This window comes from Macrosteles quadrilineatus, unplaced genomic scaffold, assembly GCF_028750875.1.
Source record: "Macrosteles quadrilineatus isolate MER2022 unplaced genomic scaffold, UCM_ALF_1.0 Scaffold_8__2_contigs__length_117827958, whole genome shotgun sequence".
NCBI lineage: Eukaryota > Metazoa > Arthropoda > Insecta > Hemiptera > Cicadellidae > Macrosteles > Macrosteles quadrilineatus.
In genome coordinates, this window is record NW_026542601.1 from 62,927,878 (window position 1) to 62,955,856 (window position 27,979).

Here is a 27,979-nt window from a genome sequence, read left to right on the forward strand (position 1 = left end):
TCCCTATAAGTGGTAAAAATTTTCATAAGGCACCAAAAGATAGGTAAAACCATAGTATATCCGTACACAAAATATCATTTGTTTTCCTTTAACCACTCACCAGATATAATGTTGGTTCCAGACATTTTCAACGCCCTGTATAAACACTAATGTTAAAGTTTTGTATACCAATGCTATTACCGGTACTGAATTCGATACTGTACATGTTTAAACATTTTTGCCACCAAGACTGATATTCGAATATATAATAGGTTACGTACCTTGGTCCGTCTTCAGTCTTATTTTAGTCAATGGATGACTAGTTTCGGGTACAAAGACCCATTGTCAAATCCTTTTCAAAACATCATGTAGAAGCTAGTCAAAAATCCGAGGGAAGTCTTCATCATTATATAAACTAGTCATCCGTAACTTGTGTTTTTTAAATAATGAACTTTATGTGTCAACCTGTATTTATAAGACTGAAGACGGACCAAGGTACGTAACCTATTATATACTGTACATGTGACAGATCTATGAAATGGACTGTAGAAAAACATAAGGTTAAAAAACGTATCTACTTGCTTGCATGAAATATAAACAGCATATAATAGGTGAAATGGAAGGTTTTAGGATAATTATTGAGCACAGTTATAGCCGTTAGAAATAGCCCTATAAAAGTGACCAAACGGCTTATTTTTAGGAGATATGGCTTTGTAGTCTACAGTAGGCCTATGTTTTGAAATTCATGAATGCAAGTTCGTCATAATTTGATTTTTTAAATCTCTACTTACTTACTTGCTCATGACAAAGACAAATAACAGGTGAATTGGCAGGTTTTTGGACAGTTGGACACATAATGGCTTAATAATTGGATTAAATAATTGGAAAAATAATTTAATTTTGATTGGATTAAATAATTTTGGATTTGGATTAATAGTTGGATTAATAATGGCTTTAGAAAGTCAGGAAACAGCTTTTAGGACGATATTGCCGTAGCCTACAATATGTTTTGAGATTTTATGAATGCAATCGTCATAGTTAGTTTTAAAAATGTCTACTTATTCATGACAAATAAAAATTGGGAAATGGGAGGTTGTGCACACAGTTCTAGACGTTAAAACTGGCTGTAGAAAGTCACCCAACGGCTTTTTAGGAGGATATGGCCGTAGTCTACAGTGTTTTGAAATTCATGAATGCAATCGCCATGGTTTAATTTTTAAAATGTATATTTGCTCATGACAAACAACAGGTAAAATGCCGAGTTTATGGACAATTAGGCAAGGTTTTAGGTGTTAAAAATGGCTTTAGAAAATCACTAAACGGCTTTGAAAATTCCAAATTTTCCCGGGGGGGATACCCCCGGACCCCCCTGCTGTTTTGGGGGGTGCTCCACACCCCCCAACCCCCCCGGTAGCCCCCCCCTTGACAAGGTCCTAGAACCGCCACTGATCGGTCCTGGGTCCAGGTCTTACCATGAGTAATACGGTAATAGCTTATTCCCTATAGGGGAAATTCACTAATAAACTAACTAGTGTGTCTTTCTGACCACAATGTATTTGGGTATACGGGTAAGAATTCTCTACTTTCATCGCGTTATTCACTATGGCAAGTGGCTGGACACGGTCTACTCGTCTGAATTTGACGTTACCAAAGTTTAAGTTATCTACAACTCTTTTATTGTATTTAATCCCTTTTTCTCAATCACCATAGCAGTCAACCCGGTGGCCAGCAACATCCCTGTGCTGAGAAAATAAATGGGGGTTTTGTGGGAACGGGAAATGTTCCAGCAGTCAGTCATACATCTTGGCATAGATTTTTCAAGTGTGTTTCAGTTCATTATCATGAATAAATAGTTCTAATTTTCGTAACATGGGTTGTTTCCATGGAAACCCAATGTAAAACCTTTGTAAAACGGTTAGGGTTTATTTTCATTTTTGGTTTTGCCCAGCATGATCGGACTATGGGAACAGGGATTTATGGCAGGTTTTATGGGGTAAAAATTGGTTTTTCCTATTTTTGACCCTATAAACTAAAAATTTAGCGATTTCTTTCCATACCATTTTGTAGAGCTTAAAAAACAAATAATTTAGTATATTAAATCGTTGTAATGCGCCTAATGGTTACGGAGAAAATTCAAAAAATCTGTAAATTTAAAATGCTAATTTTATTCTTATGGAGACTACGTAAACTGTTGTAGTTTGCTTGTTTATGAACATATTTTGATCAAATTTGGAAAATGCATTCATTTCATACCAAATTATTACATTTTACAAAAAAACACCTTTTTACCCTCCCTGTTGCAGCAAACCTAGGTACTCGTTAAACTTTTATTTAAATAGGGGATAAATGTGATATTTCTAAGGGGACATTTTAGTGTAAATCCAATCAGGGAAATGGATATTCGCTTAGTCTGCAGGTTTGCTGTGGCGGGGGTATTTTTAAGGGTATTTTTAAGTGCGTTTCAGTTTGTTATCATGAATAAATAGTTAAAATTATCGTAACATGGGTTGTTTCCATGGAAACCTAATGTAAAACGGCAGCATTTAGCAATGTTTTTAATTTTTTGTACTTCTGGCCTTTTTTAGTGTGCTCTAGTGGCGAAACGGTTCGTCGTAGAAACAAACATTATGTAGGAAACTTGTAGTAAATTTTGTCATCTTTAATTTTACATAGCAGGATTTTCTCAAAAACTTATACTTACCGAGATTTGCCCGAAAACCCCAAAAAAAGCCCAAATTTTAAGGTTTTTCGCAAAATAACCAATGTTCCGGGAAAAATATCTGTCAGCAAACCTCATATTTGTGTTCAGCGACCCAAAAAACATAAAGAAAAGTGATGATTAGGACTGTACCTAAACTTTCTGCTAACTTTCCTAATATGCCTATACTATGTATTTATTTTATAACACAATGATCAATTGACGTAACAGGTAAATTAAACCTTTTAGCGAATTTCCCATATAGGGAATAAGCTATTACCGTAGTACTCATGGTAAGACCTGGACGCGGGACCGATTTTTTTTTCGTTTTGAGGTCCCTAGTGGCCAAAAGCACCATCCGTTCAAATTCAAATATATATATATATATATGTGTGTGTGTGTGTGTGTGTGTGTGTGTCCGTTAGCACGATAACTCGAGCAAAAATGATCCAATTTTGATGAAATTTGGTACAAACGTGTAAACCTACGTTTATTCGAACGAGTTAGCGATCCAGCATGATCGGACCATGGGAACGGGAGTTTACGGGGGGTTTTATGGGGTAAAAATGTTCGCATTTTTGACCCAAAAAACATAAAATTTAGCAATTTATTTCCAAACCATTTTGTAGAGCTTAAAAAATCAAATAATTTAGTATATTGAAGCATTTTTATGCGCCTAATGGTTACGGAGAAAATTCCAAAAAATTGTAAATTTAAAATTCCCATGTTATTCTTATGGAGAATAAGTAAACTGTTGTAGTTTGCTTGTTTAATGAACATATTTTGATCAAATTTGAAAAAAGTTTTATTTCTTACTAACTATTAACATTTTACAAAAAAAAATAGTTTTACCCTCCCTGATGCAGCAAACCTAAGTAGAGGTACTCGTTAAACTAATTCTATTTAAATCGGGAATAAATGCTAAATTTTTAAGTAAATCCAATAAGTAAAATGGAAATTCGCTTAGTCTGCATGTTTGCTGCGGCGGGGGTATTTTATATTTTCCTTTTATCCTTTTAGTGAATTTCCCATATAGGGAAATAAGCTATTACCGTAGTATTTATGGTAAGACCTGGACGCGGGACCGATTTACTTTTTCGTTTTGAGGTACCTAGAGGCCAAAAACACAATCCGTTCAAATTCATATACATATATACATATTTATATATATATATATTTATATATATTTATATTTATATAATATATATATTTATATGTGTCCGTTAGCGCTATAACTCAAGCAAAAATCATCCGATTTTGATGAAATTTGGTACAAACGTGTAAACCTACGTTTATTCGAGAGTTCACGAACCAGTTTGTTACAAACATTTACTGACTTGGTTGAAATGAAATATTTAGGCTACTATTTGGGTTGGTGTAAATATTACAATAGAAAAAAGCTAGAGAGCCTGAATAAATTGGTATAATCTCTTATTTACATCTTTAGTATTTCCATAACCTTTGAGTCGAATACTTTAAAGTCATCAGAAACGTTTTAAAATAACACCTGTAATACTTAGCAGTTGCTCGAATTCGAGCAACAGGGACACTAGTATGGTTTTATTTAATATTATTAAATTGACAAGAGTTATCCTGTAAAGCAGTATGTACTGAGGAAGGCTTGCTAAATAAAGGCATTTTATTATTTATTATTTACTAGCTGTACCCGCGGGCTTTGCCCCGTTTAACTTTATAAGTGAGCTCGTTCGCATGGCTCAATCATGTCCTGGTTGAAGTTCGTTCGCTAAGCTCACTCACTTTTAAGTTGGAGCTCGTTCGCTGCGCTCACTTGCCTTCAGGTTAGCTCATTCGCTACGCTAACTCGCCTCCAGGTTGAAGTTCGTTCGCTACGCTCACTCACCTTTTGGTTGCAAATTAGCCGTTGTCATAAATGTAAAAGAAATAATAGTGCTGCACCCTGTTGGTAATCCTTGTAACTTTAATGCTATTGAACATCATAAAACAGAACCAACTTGTTTAATTGAAACAGCTTTTAAGATTCATTAATTCCATTTAAATATGAGTACTCATAAGGTTAACATGGGAAACTCCAGAGCCACTGGGGCGGAGCCCGAGAGTCCAATCAGAATAAAATGGGAAGTAAGAGAATTAGTGATGAGTGAGTGAGTGAGTCAGTCAGTCAGTGAGTCAGTGAGGGCTTTGCCTTATATATATATGGATTATTTGATCGATCGATACATGGTTTTCGATAAATACAATTGCTTACATTGAAGTTTACAGCTGATTTTATCTCCCAGGGACTAAAAAGGCTTTTTACTCCCTGAGGAGTAGAAGATATGAGTTACTTTTAGAACCCCGCAACGAGTGTATTAAAAATGGCTGTTATATGTTTTGTATTATGTTATGACCAAAAATACTTTTGAAGTGCGTTAAGTTTTGGTACTTGCAGTAGCCTATACTCCAACAGTTGAGAGTAAACACTAAATCTATCCATTTGTTTCAGAAGAGCTTCTGGACCTCTCTAAAGCTTTCCCGCATGTACCTCTAAAAACTGAATTTTAGAGAACATGAAGGGTAGACTGTTAAGTATTTAGTTAGCAATCTTAAAAATATGCCCCCTTGCACTGAAAAAACTTAACAAATGACTTGCAGAAAGAGAACTTCTATTCTCATGATGTACTCAAACCAAAGCAGGAAAAGAAATGGAATAAAATCAAAACAAAGGTATTTCAAGCTGTGTAGCTTTAGTGATCATATACAATTGCATGTTCCTATAGCAGGTCATTTCCCTCTACAACATTGCTATTCGAGTCTAAAGGACTATGGTACATTGTTCATGGAAATTTAAATGTCATACTTCAATATAGTTGTCAGAAATACAATAATTTTCAGAAATATTAGTCCTGTTCTTTTTTTATCTAACCAAATTTAGCTTTCTGTTTGCTGACACAGAGCAAGGGAAAAGTATTAAATTAATTAATTTGCTGGTACATAAACTAGATAGAGTGATACAAGAAAAAGATGTGATTAAAATAAGGAGAGTAGAAGGTTTACAACTTATGGTGATACATCTGATTATCTGAAAAATACCTTGTATCGTATTATGATATAGTGTTTGATTATTTATATAGAGAATTGAGTAAAAACAGGATATTGGTTTAAAGATTAAAATAATTATCTCAAATATTTTACGCCAATAAAGTTAAGTTAATGAAAAAATCTCTTTAACAGATTAATTCAAGCATATACAAGTTTAAACTGTTCTTAAAGTCTCCCTTGTAAAATTATACAAGTCAACATGTTTCTCTCATTTAATTTTCATTAATTTAATGGTGTCATAAAAATCACTTATTCCATTTTCTACATACCACTCATATTAAAGCACTAATCACGTTACATTAAAATTTCAGCATTGACGTAATACTTAGACATCTGTACAATTAATTATCCGAACCACTCATGAAGTTAGAGCATACGTGTCTTCAAACAATCATTTTGTGTTGTATCGTTGTAACCAAAGGGCGCTTTTAAAAGGTTTTGTAATTATTTGAAGTTTGTTTGATGTTATTGATTTTTTCGCATAAGTTATTGGTAATAAAATCAACTTGATGGCATCAGTATGTATTGGTATGTAATTTAATATCTGTTCAACAACTGTGTATTCCTAAATTGGTTATTGCTGCCAATTGAATGTACCTCAGGTACCACATCTTATATTCATAAAACAGGTGTCCAATCCTGGTAACTAAACTTTTTCATTTTAATTTAAGTATAAGGAATATACCACAAAATTTGTATTTATAACAAACTAGCTGCTGTACCCGTGCTTTGCAGCGGGAAGAAAAAAATATATAAAAAATTGTTGTTTAACCTTGTAACTTTTTAATGCTATGGAATATCATAGAACCCAACTTGTTGGTTTATTTGAAAGAGCTGTCAATATTCTTTGATTCTTCTCAAATATCAATACCTACAAGGTAAATATGGAAAAATCTAGAACCACTGGGGCGGAGCTCCAAGGGAGTTCAAGAACAGGAATGGGAGTGTATAGAAACCTTCTTGGGGGTGTATAAGAACAGTGCCTCATAAAAGCACACCGTTTTGTATTGTTTGGTTGGAATACACAGTACTGGAGTGCGGCAAAAGTTAGTAAAGCAGCAATTAGCTACTTTTCGTGCTATAATCGGTGCAAGGAAGCCTGTTTAGCCAAGGTAAAAAAATAAGTTTTTCCAGATTCACTATTCAGCACCTACTTAGGTTGCTGAACCATGTGGTGATACAATAGGATGGTTATGTTATATTTGGATTTTCTTGACAACCATTTCTAAGGTCTTAACAGTTTTTATAGAGACCAATATTGCAAACTTAATAGGATTGAAATTTCATTTTCAACCAACATTTTCGTATATGGACGGACAGACATTTAAACATAAAAATACCCCAGCCTCAGCAAACTTGAAGACTAAGTGAATTTCAATTTGTATGATTGGATTTTAATTCAAATAGTTCCATAAACAAAACATATTTATTCCCCATTTAAATAACACTATTGTACCTGTTGCTCGAGTTCAAGTATTACAGGTGTTATTTTAAAACAAATTTATCTGTCATAATTTTCAATGACTTTAAAAGAGTCGACTCAAAGATTATAAAATACTCACGAGTCACGATGTACATAACGGTTCAATATAATCAAAATTTCTTGTAAATATCTTTTCATTTTCAAAAGCTGATCTTGTTTTTCAGTGTTTTCTACAAATATTTCCCACTCACAGCCAAATTAGGTTGTCCATAATAACGATTACTGTATAAATAAAAAAAAAATATTTCTTTTTCTTCTACTGGGAGTGTTCTATGGCTTTCCTATGTTTTCATAATTTGCAAATCGGCTCTTTCAATGATTGTTCAAGAAATGCAGCAAAGTGTTAATTCAGGTTTTTTAGTATATCAAATTGTCCAGGCTTTCTCGCTTTTTTCCATTGTATACGCCGACCCAAATTCAAATAGCAAATATTTCATTTCAACCAAGTCAGTAAATGTTTGTAGCACATGTTTCCTTAAATTGCAACTAAAATATATTAACAGCAATTGATCCAGCTGATCATATAATGTAAACAAATATATGTTCTTCATAAGAATATCATGGGAACTTTCAAAGCCACTGGGGCAGAGCCCAAGGGATTTTTTTCAATAATGTAAGGCCGGTTTGCAAATCTACACATCTAGACGAACATTTTGGTATATAATATGTGGGATTAATTCTTAAAACAAAAAAGCCCTTATTGTTTACAAAGTTTCATGTAGCATAATAACAGTACTGTGGATTTACAAATACTGTACTTGGGTTTTGTTATAGATGAGTGAACAAATCTATGGAGTCGGAGATTAGTTGTCCACTTGTCTGTGACTCTGTGTGTTTGCGTAAAAAACTGAATAATCGTTGCACTTATAGCGTTCAAATTTTGCACAAATAATTATGACACCACTGGGAAGACACCATTAAAATTCTAGACGATTCCGCTCAGTAGTATTTATAAAACCCTAAGAACACATTTTTAAATCTGTCCCATAAGAATAACATTTGACAATAACATAGCTACCGGTACCTTCTTATTCTTTTTATTTGTTTACATTTTGCGACCAACAATTTTCTTGTCTACTTTAGACAAAGAGAATGACTTTTTCTCTAAACATTTTTTCATTCATGGAGTAAACAGTTTGACATCTAAGAAGATATAAACAACTTCCAGAATAATAATGTTGTGGATTGTTTGAGAATTGAATTAGTTACGTAATTTAATTAGTGGACTGTATTATAATATGATGTTGGAATAAATTGAGCAGTAAAATGACACATCTTAAACTGAAAGAAAATAATTAATGAAGTCTTATCTAATAATAAAATTGAAGTATCACTCACGACCGATCCTTTCTTCTCTGTACGAAGCGTGGTTGGCGGCCTGGAGTGTGGAGTGTAGAATTCTCAGGGGCCCCTTGGTCTTGGTCCAGCGGAGATCATCCTGCCGTAGTGGATAACGTCGTTCACTGACACAAAGAGAAACACCCGAATCAGCGCCACTTAGAATCCCCCCCCCCCCACCACCCCACCCAGAACCCATGAACATTACTTAACTCTATTTGTGAATTTTTCCCAAAGATTTTGGGAAGAACTTTTTTATAAGTTTAGGTTAGAAGAATAATTGCAATAAAAGACTGTTTATTATTCCCAGGAATTTAACATTTTTACACTTTTACTCATCGTATAAACTTTAGCAAAACCAAGGCTACACTAAAAAAACCGGCGTTATGCTCGTCAAGCATGACGTCACGATAGAAGATGGTAATGACGTAATTGCCGTTTGTGATCAGCTGCTTGTTTTGTTTTAATCTTTCCTTAAAAAATAAATAAATAAATACCTACGTCATTGCCGTCTTCTATCGTAACGTCATGCTTGACGAGCATCACGGCCTAAGTTAACAATTTATTTATAAATGTAAAAACAATTTTATTACAGGATAACTTGGATACGATATAAGTTAAAGCCTATTACAATGGAAAACAGGTGTAGATAGATGACAAGAGAGGAATTTTTAATTGAACACATTAAACATGAAGAAAACATGAAAAGCCAAATTAATTACCTTGACAAAAAGAATACAAAATTATCAATTTGAACAGTTCAAAAGCTCTTAGCAGTTAAAAATTAATTTTCCTAGCTTTGATCTTGGCAAATTCTTTAATTGCAGAGTTGGTATCAATCTGGTTCAGAACATCAGAATGTGGTTCAGAACAAGAGTCATGAAATAAAACCCACAGGCGCCGCGCTGTAGTACCACAGACAATATAATACTTTAATGGTAGTACGCTGCCGACTGCTGACTGCCGAGTGTCAGCTCACTACAAATCGAAACTACAAATGGCATTAGTCCTTGAGTTGTAGTGCTGTACAAATATACACATTTTTCATATGCTGTTGGTACAAACAGAATAAATGCCTTTATTGTGGTGCCTTGAATACTTGAACTCTGAGCAAAAATAAACAAAATTATGTTGTTCACTAAAAAAAAAATTGTTCTGTTGGCGCCACGGCGCCAATTTTTCGTGGCGCCATATGCGGCCGCTTAGTTCGCGTATGGGTTAAACCGGCCCTGAGAATCCCGGAGGCGAGACACGATATTTATTTAGTTTAAAACCGATCACGGTGTAAAGAAAGTTCAAGGCACAAACTGGTGCGTGATAAGCGGTAGCCGGCAGAAATTATTGTCAAGAAAAAGATAAGAGGAAAAAGGAGTAGGTAATACTACGTCACTGTCAGGATTGCCAACTAGGAAAAGAGGAATAACTAGCAATGAGTCTGTGTTTATGCATGTATGCCAAAAATGGGCTAAACCTAAATTAAACTTGATTTTGTCCTTTTTATTTATTAATTATATTATTTACACAACAAATAGATTGAACTTTACAATATTAAGCTACGCGCGCACTACGGCGGCACGGCACGGACGGGCGGTACGGCACGGACGGCATTTTTAAGAGGGGGTGCACGCACTAGGGTGGCACGGCACGGACGGACGGGATGGGACATCCGCACATCCGCAATTTAGGACAGCTAAAACTTGTCAGTAATGATGGATGTAGATAAAGTGGTGATGGTAGGTTTAGTTTTAGCCGAGGAACAGGAGACAAGAAGGCGGAAGCAAAGATTTTGGATGCACCACATAAACAGGAAAAGACTAAGTTTTGGAGAGTTCCACACCTTGTTTCCTGATCTTGTAGAGGATGATGTGTAAAACTTACCAGATTGTTTCATAATAGATCCCATTTTTGCCCATGTATTTTCACGCCGGACGTTATTAAAATATTTTTGATGTCGCATGTTGTACAGTTTCAGATATTTCTCAATGAGAACAATCAAATAACTAACATCTATGTTTGTTTAGTAAACATAGTATACAACACAAGAAAACATTGCGACTTTGACAGAGACCATTTGAGAATGGCGGAAGTCCCGTGCCGCCCGCCCGGTCGGTGTGCGGTGCTCCCGGGCGGTACGGCAGCTCGGAAATGTCCCAGAGTTCTCTGTCTCCCGGACTTTTTAACAAACGGTGGAAGCTGCCGAACATCAGTTGACGGCCGTCCTGCCGTAGTGGGCGCACTCATATTACATTCAATGTTATTAACTTTTAAAAATTGCCAAACCGGCCGCCCGTCCGTGCTGTACCGCCGTAGTGCGCGCAGCTTTAGTCGGCAGTTATATACAGTTTATGTTCAGTATTAAAATTCATATTTAGAAATATATATATGTACATATTTAGAATTAAGCAGGTTTTACATTGTTCAATCAAACAGATTTTTTGTTATCTATATCCAGGATTCATTATTAAAAGCACAATAATCAAGAGCACTACAAAAAGATAGCAATAGTTTTATCAGGATTATAAAAGTATCAAGTTTGAAATTTCCATACTCTTACAAACAAAGCTTACACACAAAGAAATGTGATGTCTAGTCGCAAAATGAAACAATAAAGATTATCTGATTTCTGAGTAAGTTGGCTGCAACAAAAAAGCAAGAGATTGAACATGAGTAGCCCAAGACCACTTATTGAATTGATGGTACCCAGCAGGGGTCATTGAATTGATCATGTTTGACACTTTATTTCTTTGTCACTTTTACTACCAACTTTTTGTAGTAGTCTTTTGAGACAAGCTCCTCAGTCATTTCCATCAACTTCAATTCCTTATATGAACCCCCTTAAATTGTTTACAGGCTTACTACTAATACTTACACTGCCAGATGGCCTCTTGAGTGATACTTGCATGGATGTAGGAATGAAAAACTTTATTACAGGAAACCTTCATTTTCAAAAAATTGTGCAGCTTCCTCCTCCTAAACCAAGACCAGAACAGGAACTTAAATATGTGTTTGTTGTAAGTACGGTTTAACTTAATTCTTTGCTTTTATGGATTTTTATTGGATATAATCATTACATAATAAAGTACGAGCTGTTGGCCCGTCCTACATACGGGAATCGAGTAGCCAAGTCAATAAAATTGAATATGAATTCGGAAGCTAGTTACACACATAAAAGAGAATCATTCTAGTTCATAATTTATCGTCAATTATTGTTATAAATAGCCTATTGTAGGCTACACTAAACCACATAGTTTTCAAAATGTTTTAAAGCAAAACATTACCGATTTTAACTGTTTTAATTCAATTGCCATGACCCAACTTTGACAATCAATTGCGGTTTAACTTTAACTTGGCCGATATTAATGAATTAGGTTCACAATCTTGGGTTCATTAATTGTAACAGAGATCTGGGGAATAATTGGTATTTGGGGCGCGGCTTAAAAATGTCCTATAAATCGACATAATTTTTATCCTATTTGCTTCACAAAATTATCCAAGTCCAACACAGAGCACCTATCTTTCCAGACTTTGACCAACAAGTAATTTTTACAAAGAACAGAAACTACCGTTTGTCTGTTTAAACAAACTAATCAAATTTGAAAGAATTAGTTATTGGTGATGTCTTTTATGTGTACAATGTACCTACTTTACAAATACACATCTTTTGAAATTAATTCCAGGTCAGTATAAATTGCTCACCTTGTAATTGCATCACCGATTGTTTTCGATTCCAGCTTGTGAAGCATGCCATGGCAGTGCCTGAGTATGATAAAGAAAAGACTTTCCCAGGAGACAAAAACTATCAAAAACATTGGGTTAAAGACAGTCCTACGACAGTAAGTAATAGCTTTGACTATTTATACAACTAGACATTCCATCGCCATGTTAAAGTTGTCGCCAGTTTTTTATCCAAATCATTGTAACTGGTGTGAGCAATAACAGCTTGTGATGATGTAAATTAATGATTTCTGTTGAACACACAAACTCTTTTACCAAATTCAAACTATGGTAACGACTTATTGTGAGATATCTCTGTCATGTCACATTACTATACCCTTCATCATCATCTGTGACTACAACAAAAATTAAGGTAGAAAATAGAATTTTACATTAGCGTATACTGTAACCGGCTCTCTTAACTTAAACTATGTTCTTTTAGCGAATTTCCCCTATAGGGAATAAGCTATTACCGTAGTACCTACTCATGGTAAGACCTGGACCCGGGACCGGTTTAATTTTTTGTTTTGAGGTCCCTAGAGGCCAAAAACACAATCTGTTCAAATTCATACACACACACATATATATATATATATATATATACTAGCTGTAACCCGCGGGCTTTGCCCCGTTTAACTTCTTAATTTTCAAGATGATCTCGTTCACATGGCTAAACCTAAACCTATTCCATGAAATACTACACGTATGGACCAAGTTTCGTGGCAATCGGTTCAGCGGTGTCTGAGTTTATCACTGCCAAATATATATATACAAACATCCTCTTTTATACTTATAGATTTATTTATTTATATGTGTCCGTTAGCGTGATAACTCGAGCAAAAATCATCCGATTTTGATGAAATTTGGTACAAACGTGTAAACCTACGTTTATTCGAACGAGTTTGTGAACCAGCATGAATTGGCTATGGGAACAGGGGTTTATGGGAGGTTTTATGGGACAAAAATTGGTTTTCCCCATTTTTGACCCTAAAAACTTAAAATTTAGCATTTTCTTTCCAAACCATTTTGTAGAGCTTAAAAAAACCAATAATTTAGTATATTGAGGCGTTATTATGCGCCTAATAGTTATGGAGAAAATTAAAAAAAACTGTAAACTTAAAACATTTTTTACACTGGTACCTCAAGCACTGTAAACATTAAGCAACAATTTAAAGTGTTCACCATTATTTTCAGCACGGACGAGCACTAATGTTAATGATTGGAAGGTCTTTAAATACGAGATATAAACGCTTCATTAAAAACCATGTACCGAATTGGGAAGGAATAAAGGTTTCATGCATAAACAAAGATTATGTAAAAACATTGACAGGTGATATGGTATATGGTCTTCTTAAACAGTCAAAATTCTTGAATGAGCTGAAAACTGATTTGTCCTGGGTGGAGACGCAAGAAGATTTTGACAAAATACAAAAAATACTGGTAAGAGGTTTTTACATGTGATGAAAGATGTGTTGCTAAAAACCTAAACGAGATCTGCTTACTGATGCATAGTGTGGCGAAACTGAAACTCCTTTGCTAAAACTTTTTCGCAACGTGCATAAAAAAAACATACATTTTAGCTGCAGTAGGAAAATAGTATATTTCATCACTAGGGCCTAGGGTGAATATTTTCAACTTGGAGCTCAAGTTTTACAATCGAAGCGAAGCCGATGTCGGAAAATGAGTGGAGGTTGAAAAGACACTTTTTGTTTTGTGTGATGAACTATATTTTTCTTCATATTGCACCAATATTTGAGCAAACTATGTTGCATAGCTAAAATAGTTTTATTTAAAGATAGCCTCTCAAAACTACTTTGTTTTCAATTTTATTTGCTAATGGAAACAAGCAGCTGTTTAGTAAATGATCATATCGTTTCGTCTATTATGATTGTGATGGTGTACATTATACCATCAATGTGTCAAAACTATTTACAATAACACAACGATAAGTTACATTCGATTAAACAATCGATACATACTTTTGATACATGCGATTGTTTAGAATTGAAATTTACAATTGAGTTGACAACAGCTGATTTTCACTCCCTAGGGGTTAATAACTCTTTTTTTACTCCCTAGAGGATAAAAATGCTACTTAAGACCCTCAATGTATGCATTTAAAACAGCTGTTTTTGCTTCATTATGAGGAAAAGTAAATTTAGTGCATAGAAAATCAGCTGTTTGTTTATCCCTTGTTCTAAATTATAATTTCAGAAACAATCTTTCTTTGCCATTTAAAGATGACTACTTTCTACAAAAATATAAACAAAACATAATATTTTGAATCAACAAATGTTATTTTGACTCAACAAATGTTATTTTGACTCACATTAATACCTGGTTGTATAGAGCTCTGGCAAATGCAGATGGATGAATTTCTTAAAGGAACAGTTTTACGAAGATGACCAAGTTGGCCCCAAACATTTCACAAGGTGTTCTGAGGGTTTGTACACTCTGCTACAGGGGTTCATAAAAAACGAAGACAATCTATCAGAGAACGAAGAAGGTTTTGAGTGGGTGATGAATAACCCGGAGCAGATCTACAAACTGTGGTCAATGCTTGTGTTTCAGGTGAAATCTTGATGAGGTATAGGGTGATTAAAATTACTATTTCAATAAAGAGACTTTCAATGAAAAACAATTATAATGACACAGAGATGCTTAAATCTTTGATTGGTGAACTTTTCCTAGAGTTTTTACAAAGTTGTTTCAGGTACTGTGTTATACTTAAATATCCTTGGTTGCTGTGGCAACTATAGCTTAGGATTTTAGGATGAACCATCTCCTGGTCTACCTACAAGGAGTAAAAAAGTTCCTTCTTTTAATGTCAAAGTAGTCTAATAAAATCAAGCACACAAGACACAGACTCAATATTTACAAATACATATTATTACACAAAATGAAAAATACAAAAACATTGAGCAACAATACCGAGTGAAAGTCTCAAGTCTAGTCATTACCTTAGTATATAAGGGGTTTAAATACATTTTGCTACCAGAATGATTCTTATATTTAGGCTACCGGTTTGGACTCTCTAGCCTCTGAGTTTAGACCAGTCCACCGCGTATACGTCTCAGCACGTTTTACTTTTTAAATAATTGCTTAAATTCTTGTGTTTCTGTACGTGTTTCTTCGTGTGTAATTGTTTTACAAAATACTGACTTATTATAATTGAATGGAAATTGACACGTTGTGACTTGATGAAGACTCCCTTTGAGAGTCAAAAATGGTAGCCTAGACCATCCTAGACAGACTACAAGAACCACTACGGTTGTAACAGGTATTTAAACAATTATTATATTTACTACAAGCGATACAGAAGCTAACAACGCATGAAATTGCCTTAGTATTTATTTGTTATAATGGTGTGGATAATAATTTTGTCTGCTATTGGTAATCTGGTTGTTTCAGAAGCAACTATTTTAGCAACTTTTATTATAAAGGACATGTCAATGTGGTTGTGTGGACATCATTATTGTCTTTTGCGACCCAAAGCGTGACAAAATATTCCGCACTAGTGAGAACTCTATGACTATCCGCAGTACTACCATGATAATTAGACCGATTCGTAAATTACAAGGCAAAACTGTGGTTCGGATTCCACTATAAACTGTAGGTCCCTTAGTTGCCATAAGCTGTATGGGATATTAATTAACAGTCCTGTCTAAGGAACATGTCGGCCGTAGTCAGTAAAAAGAGTGCAAGATCGCGCCACTCACCTCCAATCATACTTGTATTAAAATACCTACCTTTGTATAGTCGCCATTTCAATGAAAAGTATTTAAGTACGATTAATTTTATTTACTACAAACAAACATGGTCATGAAGTATTTAAAAGACAATTTTCCTTTGAGTGCAAACACATGTAGCCTCAACTCGTATATTTTTTTTTAGTTAATCACTTTTGTTACAGATATTACAAGGTCAAAAGGAGCCGGAGTGGGCAAAAGATAACTGGACATGGATACAGAGTTGTGTGTTTGAAAATTACAGAAAATTTCTAACTTATCACCCAGCGATACCTGCCATGTTATCAGGTACATTAATAATAATTTGACTTTTATCACTTTACTATGGAGCTCCTTTAATTTGTTCCCTTTGGGCTGGAATACATGGTTAAAACTAAAGAGTCTAAATCATCATAAAAGTAATGTCTAATAAAGCCGGGTCTGCACTGAACAAACTTTTTGCAAAAATGTTAAACAAACAAGTTCTTTAGCACATTTTTGTAATAAACAAATAGTTTGTCATAAACATTGTTTGGCAAACAAAATATTAATGTTTGGACAAATATTTTAGTGTTTGTTTAAAAAAAAGTACAAATGCATTACATTGTTTAACAACAAATACGTACAAATAGTGTGAGACGAGTTAGCAGTAACAAACATGTAAACATTGTGATGTGTAAGGGATGAATGAATTTGTGATGTAGGCTACCATCTCCATCGGCTAGCTTGTTTCACTGCAGCAGTTATGGTAATCAACGAACCTTGACTGAGAAGATGGTGGCCGAGACAATAGTTACAAAGAAAGTATGAATGCAGGGAAGAGGATTTATGAGCATATTTCACAGCTGATTGTTTACATATCTTACTGAGTGTCCAACGCAGACTTCAAAATACTAACTAACCATTGTTTCTAAATAAAGTTTTTTCTTAACTTCTTGGCAATAAGAGTAAGCAATATTTAGGATACTTACACCTTTACTCCTCCACAATAGGAGGGTCGAATCATTCTTTGATATGGTTATTCATTATATCTGGGCAATGAAATAAAGAATATCTCAAATTGTTTCTGAGGTTTATGCTGCACTTTAGAGTCGTCAGGAGCCAATAATTTTGCATTGTTGTTGACCGTCAGATGCCAGGCAGTGGTTGTCCTAGCGCCGATCAGCAAAAACATGTATTCACATTGAAGCATTTTTTAATCATGCACTGTAAGCTTGATTACCAAGCAGAAAATGTTATGACATTCTAAATTTTTTTTTCATAGGAATTTCTTTTCGGATTTTTAAAACTGTTGACAGTTTAATTCAATATATTTACGTAGTTTGACAAAATAATAATTGAAATAAAAAAGTAGATAGCAAATCACATCTGCGGTTTCAATAGCTTTAACCCTTTGAGTGCCAACGTCCAGGGAACCGGACGTTTTTAAAACGAGCCAAAAGTGCCGACGTCCGGCCGACCGGACGTTTTTAGAACTAGCCAAAAGTGCCAACGTCCGGCTGACCGAACGTTTCGTAATGATCGAACAGTTGTCATAACAACCGAATGGATACTCGGATTCTTTTAACCCATATATTAACATTGAGTCGAAAGTTACTAGATGCGATACATAAATTTTCGTTGGTCGCAATATCGAAAATTTGATTTTTACGAAATTTTAACCTAAAAATCGCCAGATCGCGCTCGGCATTTTTAGCGCAACCTTCAGGAAAAATCATCAGCATTTTTTTAGCGTTACTTTTATTTCTCGCCTGGCACTCTAAGGGTTAAAACGAGATATTTTGCAACTTTTTATTTTAATAAACAATGCCGTTATGGGCAGAAAATCCAAGATGGCTGGCGGCTTATCAGACTACCTATGTTAAGACCACATCTAATCCCAATGAATGTAAAGTGATGACAGCTGGCTTTAAGTGAACTTCACAATTAATACCAAGGCAAAAATGTGGTTCGGATTCCACTATAAACTGTAGGTCCCTTGGTTGCTATTAGCTGTATGGGCTATTAATTAACAGCTGTGTCTATGGAATATGTCGACCTTAGACACTAACAAGACTACAAGATCACGCCAATCATACTACACTCATCTCCATTTATACTTGGCTTAAAATACCTACCATTGTATGGTCGCCATTTTAATGAAAAGTATTAAAAAGTAAAGTAAAGTATTATTTCTCAATGTATTGGTGCTCTTAATGGCAAACATATGGTGTGTACAATCAATCTGCAGTACAGTAGAAATCCAATCATCCGAATCAGTTGAGACTGCAGTCCGCAACACATTTGGATGATTAACATTCAAATAATTGAATTTTTCCAAAATTCGGGTATTTTACAGAATTTAGGCAAAATCTAACTGAGCCTTTAATAATGCAATCGCAGAACGTGCCTGCAAAGATTAAGCAATTGAATATTCACTCTATCGCCATGGAGGAAAATTATGACTTTCTGAGACCTCGGGAGACAGACGATCATGTCCACATGACCATGCAGATATTCAAGATTTCGCTGAGATCACAGAAAATGATAACAACTGTGTCCAAATGTATGTTTTGTTGCATAACAAGGCTTGGTAACTGCAGGCGACAATTACCGTATCTGTCTACACAACCATGAGAGAGTTTTTACATTTTTCTGCGATCACAGAAGACGATGATGTTTCTGTGACCACGGGGATGATGATAATTTCTTAAAGACTTTGGAAGATGTACAGTACAAGATTTTGACACGATCCCGAAAAACAATGACGCTGTTTCCACGACTGCTAGAAATGATTATGTGTCTACACACAATAGTTTTTGGATTTTGCAGCAATAAACTGTTATTGTGACATCTTCTACCTTCTTTAAAAATAATTCTTATTACGTGGTTTTAAATTTGTTTAAAATTCTTTCCCTAGGCAATTCGGATAGTAGAAGTTCTACTGTACTGCAGAAGTCCTTACTCATTAATAATCAAGAAAAATTACAACAACACACCACTAAATTTAAAATATACAACACACAAGCTTCTCTGGCTAGCAACTGGCATAGACTGTAGGCAAAAATTTCAGTTTCGCTCTGAGAGAAAACATGATCTCCAAACAAATATGGCCAAACCTCGGAGTTTTTTTTTTGCTGGCGCATTCATACTGGAATATGACAAACAAATGTTTGTCAAACATTAGGAAGTTTGTCCAAACTTCAACAAACTGTTTTAACAAACATGTTTCCCGATTGTTTGTTCAGAGGGCACTTGGCTTAACATGATGTATATGAAACATTTGAGGTGTGTGAGCCTGAGATTTTGGGTTGAGTTGAGCTTTAGATAAAAAATTCAAGCCTACAGTATTTCAAGCCAAGCTTTTGTATGAGGATCGTTGGTAAATTTAGGTCTCCAACGAGATCTGACATGGCCAAAAGCTAATTCAAACCTGACACCAGTGGCACGTGCTTACACTTCATTCACTACTGTTCCCACCGGTATACGGCTAATAGTATTGTCTTGGCATAGCTAATACTTAATAATGTGAGAGAAAATCGTGGATCCGCCAAGTGTGAATCATGTTCTGCGATTAGGTTTCTGTGAGAAGGGAATCAACCTCTACTGAAATGCTCCTATATACCAAAGCGTAAAAAGTCCTGTGTTACCATTCAAAAGTATAAGTTTGCTTGTGGTTTCAGGCAGGATGATTCAGCAGATGGAGGAGGAGACAAGCATAGACAGACAAGTCTTGTTCCATGTTCACGTAACCTCTGACATTGCGCTATTGAACATGAACTGGACACTACCCTTCACCACACATTCACACTGGCCAGACCCTGGGGATGCTTTGATATATGAGTTCTACACTGAAGACAAGGTTGAAGTGAGTAAAGATTCACAAACCTAACATTACGAAAAGTCAATTTTGTTACTTTAATTTCTTCTCTTTATTCATTTCCAATGGCAGTTCTAGATATTATAATCAGCAACTTCACATTTCAGTCCCCCATATTTTTTGAAATTGAATAAACCTGGTTATGTTGAGTGAGGTTATAAGAACTAGCAATCTTATATATATAGACAAGCATGTTTCTTGAAAACTCTTTTTCTCAGCTCGTGTGCATCACAGGGAAAATCCATGCATGCATACTGTTAGAAAGATATTTGCCTGTAGATGTGCGGAATCCCTTTAAAAAGGCTAAAAGATAAGCTGTTATATATTATTTTATCTGTTAGTCTGGACTCATTAATTAATTTTATTTCTATTTACAGCAGATGTAATATTTACAATTCTAAGATTGAGGAGTGAATGAAAAGGATGGTTTGGTGCACAGAAACGTTGTATAATCCCGTTATCCTGACAGAATTTAGTGAACTCATCAGACTTGAATATAGAAGCGTTGTCAGAAACAATGGTGTAAGGAAGTCCATATCGAGAAAATAGGTCATCCAGTGCATGTATCGTTGTTATTGAGGTAGGGGCTTTTGAGGACATTTTTACTTCCAGCCACTTTGATTTGGCATCTACAACCACAAAGAAATAGTGATTTTTGAAAGGGCCGGCATAATCTATGTGAATCCTTTGCCAGTTTTCTTGAGGTTCTTCCCAAATGTGAGGAGGGGCTTTGACTGGATTGTTTTTTACTTCAGCACAGCTTTTACATGATTTTACCATGCTTTCGATTGCAGCATCTATGCCAGGCCAATAAAATGATGATCTAGCAATGCTCTTCATAATCACTATTCCAATGTGAGATGAATGTAATTATTCTTTTAGTAAGGCTGGTTGAAGTGTTTTAGGGATGCCTTGACCCTCGCATAATAATACCGGAATGAAGGGTGAATTCTGGATTTTTTATTTCTCCTTCAAGAAGCTTTCTTTTAAGGCTTTGTAATTCATGGTCTCTAGCTATTTGTCTCTAATCTGATTGTGTCTGCGGTAATAGCTGAGGTGTCTGTAATCATGTCAAGAGTTGTCTGATTTACCTTGTATGAGTCTTCAAGGAAACTCATGTATACATGTATGTATGTAGGTATTTAGTACCAACTTTACATCCAGAGGAATTGGATTTCGAGAAAAGTAGTCTGCATTCGTATGTTCTTTTGATGGTCTCTGTTTGATTTCGTAATCGAATGCACTTAAGAATTGGGCGTACCTTAATAATCGATGTGCTGAGATGACTGGCATGGCTTTCCTTGGATTGAATATTTGTTGAAGTGGCTTGTTATCTACAATCAATATAAATTTTCTGCCGTAAAGATACTGGTAAAATCTCTTAATACCCCAATACACAGCAGTGGCTTCTTTGTCAAGTTGACTATAAGCCGCTTCACTTTTAGTTAAGGATCTGGAAGCAAATGCGATGGGTTTTTTCTTGACCATTTATGACATGGGACAGTACTGCTGAAAGACCAATAGGTCCTGCATCCGTAACTAACGTAACAGGATAGTCTGGATTGAATGGAGTCAACACTCTATCACTTGTGATTTCTTCTTTGATTTTATTGAAAGAGTTTTCACATTTGTTATTCCATTTGAACTTAACATCTTTCTTTAGAAGCTGAGTTAATGGATGAATTATTGAAGATGCATTTGGAATGAACTTCGCATAGTATAGTGCCAACCCGAGAAATGATCTAACTTCCTCTACATTAGTGGGACGAGGGGCTTTCGTAACAGCTTCTATTTTATTTTGACATTTAGTGACACCTTGACTTGTTATATGATGTCCAAGGAAATTTATTTCAGATTGAAACAATTTGCACTTATTCATGTTTACATGTAAACCATATTTCCTCAACGCCTGGAGACAATTTTCTAGTCTTTGATAGCATGCACTCTTAAAAAAAAATGCCCTTGAATAAGAAAGTCGTCAAAATATGCAATAGTTCCATCTAAGTTAGATACTACCTGGTCAATGATTTTGTGAAACTCTTTTGGTGCATTTGTGATACCCATAAAGAGTAATTTTGCTTTGTAAGTTCCCCATGGAGTGGAAACTGCAGCATAGTTTTGACTTTCTTCTTCTAACTGTACATGTAAATAAGCTTTATGCAGATCTAAAACACAGAAGTATTTTCCTACATTTAATTTATTTAAAAGATCTTCGATTCTGGGAATAGGATATTGAGTATCTTCTAGTTGAGGGTTTAGTGTAATTTTATAATCTGCACAGATCCTTACAGATTGATCTGGCTTAGAAACAATAACTAGTGGAGTACCCCACGCTGAGTGATCAACTTTTTCTAGGACCCCTTGATCAACTAAAGATTGTATTTCTCTTTTAGTTTTGTCTAGCAAGGCATAAGGAATAGGTCTAGGCTTCATAAATATGGGTTTTGCATTTTCTTTCAGTTTTAAAGAACATTTGAAATTTGGAATAACACCTATATTTTATTGAAATACCTACATCTTTGTACTTGTTTAAGAGTTCAGTTTTGATTGATTCGATATTATTCTTGTCTGGGTCCAAACGGTTACCAGTAAATTAACTGCTGATACTGGTACGTTTAGTTTTCTAATCCAGTCTCTAACTAATGTAGGAGTGTAGTTCCCTTTTACAACATACAAATTACCGTGAGTTTTAATCTGTTTGAATGAAATTGGTACCCTTGCTACGCCTATTGGTGAAAAAGATTGATTTGTATATGAACGAAACCTTAGTTTCAAACATTGAAAATCAGTTAATAATACTATAGTAACTTGACTGCCAGAATCAATTTCAAATTTGTTTGAGCTTCCACCAACCTTGACTATGACTACAAAAGGATCGTCTCGAGGTTCACCTAAATTTTAATAAATAGGTACAGTTTTTACCTGATTGCAGTCATATTCAGAATATACGTCGCTTCTTTCAGATTCTGATTCTTGTACTTGCTTTATTGGCTGCCTTATAAGAGATAAAATGCAGACTTCCTCTATGTGGCCTTGCTTATCACAAGATTTGCAATAAAGGTTTTTGGATCTACAATCTGATGCTTTGTGATTATTCTTCCCACGGCGTAAACACATATTTTCTAATCCAAGTTCTGTAAGCAGACTTCTTCTCTTGAAGTTTCTAGATGATTGTTGGCTTTTTCTAGCTTTATTTCTCATAGAATCGAAACAAGACACATTTTTTGATGATCTGGATTTAGAAATTTGTTTAACATCTGTATCGGTACCGTATAACTTGTTTTGTATTTTAGCAGCTTCAATTGCTAGTGAAATTTCAACTGCTTTTTCAAAACTGATGTCGTTTCCTTGCTGGAGAATCTGTTCCCGAATTTCACTGTCACGAAGTCCACGAATAAATTGTGCTTGTAAAATGCTATTTACTGGTTTTCCACAATTCTTTTCTTGGCTATTCCATTTTGAAGATATAGAGAGCTGTTTTAAAACTGTAATGTATTGAGAAATTGATTCATTAGTACCTTGTTCCCTTGATAAAAATTTGTGCCGTTCTGTGAGAACATTTGTCTGTGGACAGAGCTGTTTCTCCAGTAAATCAGTCAAGGTTTCATAGTATTTTGAAGATGGAAGATCAGGTGCTGTTAAACTTGATAAAAGGGAATAATATTTTGCACCGAGTGCATTTTATCAATATTCTTGCTTTTGTTTCCTTGATTTTATTTGACCCTCCATGTAACTTTTTCAGTTCAAAGAAGTTTTCTAATCTCTCTTTATAAGATTTGAATGTTTCCACTTTTTCATCGAAAGATTCAAAGGTTACTGAAGAATTTAAGATAGGTGTTGTGACTTTACTGTCTTCTCCATCGTTTTCTGGTCTAGGACTTGCAGGTTGTCTTACTAAATGGGCAAGAGCAGCAGTTTGGGCTTGTAATGTTTCCAATATTGTTTTGTTTTGTTCAGTCACTTCTTGATTATCCATTTAGAATGTCCTGTTCTCTTCAAGCTTGTAAGTAATGCCTTATCTTTTTATTTTCACCCCTGAGTCGCCATTCTTACGTACTTATTGAATTAAATAATTATAACACATAATTGTAAGAACTAAAAAAAATAATGTCTTGTTTTTATTCATTTCTCAATCTTAGAATTGTAAATATTACATCAGCTGTAAATAGAAATAAAATTAATTAATGAGTCCAGACTAACAGATATAATAATATATAACAGTTAATTGCAACAAACGGTCTGGCTGAGCGATCAGTACAAAACTTGAAACAAAAACTCAAAGCAATGACTGAAGATACAGGAAGTCTGATGGAAAAGCTGAATCTTTTCTTATTTAAGTACCACTCAAGCCCTCTTAACACTGGTGAAACGCCTGCAGAACTATTTATGAACAGGACTATACGTACTAGGTTACATCTCATACGTCCTATGGGAAATATAACAAGAAAAATACCTGATGATCATCCTGCCAAAATAAGATTACTAAATCCAGGAGATAGAGTTCAAGCCAGAAACTATGTAGGATCTACACAGTGGATGGAAATTCGGTACAGTTTTACAACGTTTGGGAAAACTTCATTATCATCGTATTAGACAATCAAAACAAAATAAAGAGACATATTAACCAGCTCAGAAAAACACAGGTTGAAGCTAGTGGGTTATCAAAAACACCAAGATATTTTCATAGATACCAAGAAGCAACCCAAATCATACCAAGTCAAACAAATGTTTGTAGCTCTCTAAATGTCTTGCCATGGAACACACCTTTAGGGGATCCTGCACCATCTAGTTCCTTTTCTCCTCAAATCTTACCTCAGCCTCAAATGGATTCCTCAGAGATAACCACATCTGGATCAAACATGGATTACACAATGTCAGAGCCACCTGTAGGTGCTAGCCAACAAAACATTGAAGAACCTTCAGCATATATTGAAAATATTGTAGAACCACCTGTTCATAACCAAACACCATTGCAGTTAAGACAATCTTCGAGAATAAGTAATTCTAAGAAATGTAGTTGTTGCAAGTGAATGATGAACTAACGTTGAAGTCAAGTGGGGGAGAACTGTTTATATTATTATATCTGTTAGTCTGAACTCATTAATTAATTTTATTTCTATTTACAGCTGATATAATATTTAGAATTCTAAGATTGAGAAATGAAAAAAAACAAGACATTATTTTTAGTTCTTACAATTATGCGTTATAATTATTTAATTCAACAAGTACGTAACATAAGCACAACAAATTAATTTAAAATTTTGAAGAATTAACGTGGGCCTTATTTGCTGGTGACGAGATATAAACAGAAAATCAAAACAAATGGAAGAAATTCCAATGACGTGAGTTGAAAAAAGAGAAGTTTGACAATGCATATTTGGTTGAGTTTTCATAACCATGGGGAGCAGGGCCGCGTTAAGGGTCAGTGGAGCCCTGGGCAAACCCAAAAGCAGTGCCCCCTTTTTTCCTAGTGCAGGCAGATGGTGGTTGAGGGGCACCCGGTGGGCGCCCCCAAACCTCTGGCGCCCCTGGGCATGTGCCCAGTCTGCCCGTTTATAAAAGTGGGCCTGATGGGGAGACCTCTAGTAGGGGAGAGCGGGGCTATACTGTATACATAAGGGAGATTGGTAGTTACATCGCAAATAACAAAGTAAAAGTTATGTAAACACAAGCAATATATAATTTAATTATTTGGCTACTGATTGTATATAAACATTTTGGAACTATTGCATTTCTTACATGTAAAAATTGGTAATTAAAAAAAGTTATCTTGAACGAAATAGCCCCGGGGGAGGTGGGGCTATACCGTACAGTTCAAAAATCATTTGTTTAAGTTAGTAATATAATAGAACTGCAACAAATTATTGTACAAACACATTTTATTACTATATATAGGTTGTAGTTAAGAAACAGTGTATTACAATTTAAACATTTTAGAATAAATTACATTAAAAAAATCAGCCTTCATGAAAAACATGAAGTTTATAAAAAATTTATAAAATTGCATCCCAAAATTAAAAGAAAGAAGAAAAAGTCCACAAATGTAGTTCTCTGCAGACTCCGCAGCACTGCAAGCTGAATGGACCCACCCTGAACATGAGCAGCACCCTGTACCAGAGCTGTACGGTTTAGCCCAAATCTGTACCTCGTGGGAATTTATAAACATAAACTCAAATTCCATCACTTAACCAACCATCGCTAAACCAAAAGAGAGCTTAAGGGATGTAGTTTATTATGAACTCACAGTTAATAGACTACGATAAAAGCTACTTCACAAACTTTTTATTTAGTACTGGACGAAAATTAAAAGCAAGTGAGTAGAAACATGTTTTTTACTGAAACATTGAAACTAGCACACATAGCAAAACGATACAGATACTGTAAACTTGTACATTCTGCTGCTAGATAGCAGCACTTGTCGGGATCACCTAGCTTGAATTCTAGGCCAAAAAAATGGGTGTACAGTCTAGCCTCGCTGTACGGTTTAGCCCCGCTCTCCCCTATAAGGAATGTCGGCCTTAGTCACTAACAAGACTACAAGATCGCGCCACTCATCTTACACTCATCTCCATTCATACTTGGCTTAAAATACCTACATTGTATGGTCGCCATTTCATAAGAAAGTATAAAGTATAAAGTATATACACTATTCAGTTGATTTAAAGTTACTTTAAAATCAATTGATCTAATATCCCTTTTCGAAACTGAAGTTGTTATTCCCATATGTTTTTTTCTTAAATGGGGTTTGGTGAACTACAAAGTGTGCTATTTTTTCTAGGCTTACTTTAATTACAACAATGTATTCATTATATACATGACATTCATTATCATCAATACTAGAGGACCCATCATGCTGCTCCGCAGCGTTAAAATAAATATAATTAAAATTTCCAATTATAAGAAATATTCAAATTTATGATTTTTAATTGAGTAATATAGTATCTAGAGCTTAACTGATTCAAACGATCAATAACTCAAATTAAAGCCTATAATTTACTGATTATTTTGAGTCTATAACATATAAAAAACATTAACAATACTGGAGCTATTGATTTTAATCGTAGAAAAACCTTATGAAAAATGATTTTTATGTTGGTTGTTCACCTTGCATTTGCTTGAAACTCATCTGATTTGAATACCTAATAGCTTAAATAGGTAAAATACATCTTAAATTGAAGTAAGAATACGAAAATGAATGACATTATGTTTTTTGGTTGAGTAATACAGTAGGTAAATTGTATGCCGATGCTTGATGTAAAATCTGTGCGTGCTTACCTTCAATTTGAGACATCAATCATGAAAATCGGTTGGGTAGAAGAGCCAAACGAACTCGGAAAAGAAAAACAAATTTTTTTCGCTGCAAAGACATTTGCAGTGATGTTCTCAAAGAACAAGAAATTAAAATCGCATACTATGCATATGTTCAATCATTGTCATCTGGAATTATTGCTTTTAGTGGTGCTTACAAAACTATCTAGCAACCTCTTTTTGTAGCCAATAAAATAATACTTAAAGTCGCTTTTAACAAATATTTAAGATATCCAACTGACGATCTTATTGTGGAATCAGGAGTTTTGACAGTCCGGCAGTTAAAAAAAATATTTTAGAGTAATTTGAAACGTATGAATAATTGTGATGAGTAATAAATTCTCTGTATGAACCAAAGTATTTTACAGGTATGGTCTTTTTCTGGTTGGCTGAGAAATTTTGACCCTATTTTATCAACGACCAGAGAGGAGTTTTTTCAGCATTATAAAAACAGACACATTTATTTCGATGAAGAGCAATGGAACAGCCTTTGTGATTATGACAAAGAAAACAATCCCACAAGTCTTCCTAATATCCTGCTCACTGATCCTACTATAAAAGATGAAAAACTGTTGTTGGATTATAGAGAGACATATGGATACAAAGAAATCTGAACATACCTGAAGAATCCTTAAACTACATGTTCAAAGGCTCTCTAAGCAATAAAGTGTTCCTTAATGCTTAAAGTGTGTTTAACCCAATGGCCTAACAATTGTTTATAACTTGAGTACCGATTTCATAATAAAATAAACTACTGTATATCGAATTGGCCTGCTAGAAATACCTACATTGACAAATTATAACTTTTTTTG

At 34.8% G+C, this 27,979-nt stretch overlaps 1 protein-coding gene across 3 annotated transcripts; it reads left to right on the forward strand.

Moving 5' to 3' along the window:
- The first annotated feature begins 387 nt into the window (after positions 1 to 387).
- LOC129000952 (uncharacterized) lies at positions 388 to 27,979 on the forward strand. Of its 3 annotated transcripts, XM_054428049.1 has the most exons (9): positions 388 to 474; positions 5,142 to 5,362; positions 11,409 to 11,569; positions 12,290 to 12,391; positions 13,467 to 13,712; positions 14,622 to 14,843; positions 16,186 to 16,309; positions 19,663 to 19,847; positions 27,536 to 27,978. In XM_054428049.1, the coding sequence occupies exons 3-9, from the start codon at positions 11,459 to 11,461 to the stop codon at positions 27,779 to 27,781; spliced, it is 1,236 nt and encodes a 411-aa protein (XP_054284024.1). In that variant the 5' UTR covers positions 388 to 474; positions 5,142 to 5,362; positions 11,409 to 11,458; the 3' UTR covers positions 27,782 to 27,978. The 3 variants fall into 3 exon arrangements, with proteins under 3 accessions (XP_054284024.1, XP_054284023.1, XP_054284025.1); XM_054428048.1 differs by lacking the exons at positions 388 to 474; positions 5,142 to 5,362 and adding an exon at positions 6,120 to 6,265; XM_054428050.1 differs by lacking the exons at positions 388 to 474; positions 5,142 to 5,362; positions 13,467 to 13,712 and adding an exon at positions 6,120 to 6,265 and having other exon boundaries at positions 27,536 to 27,979.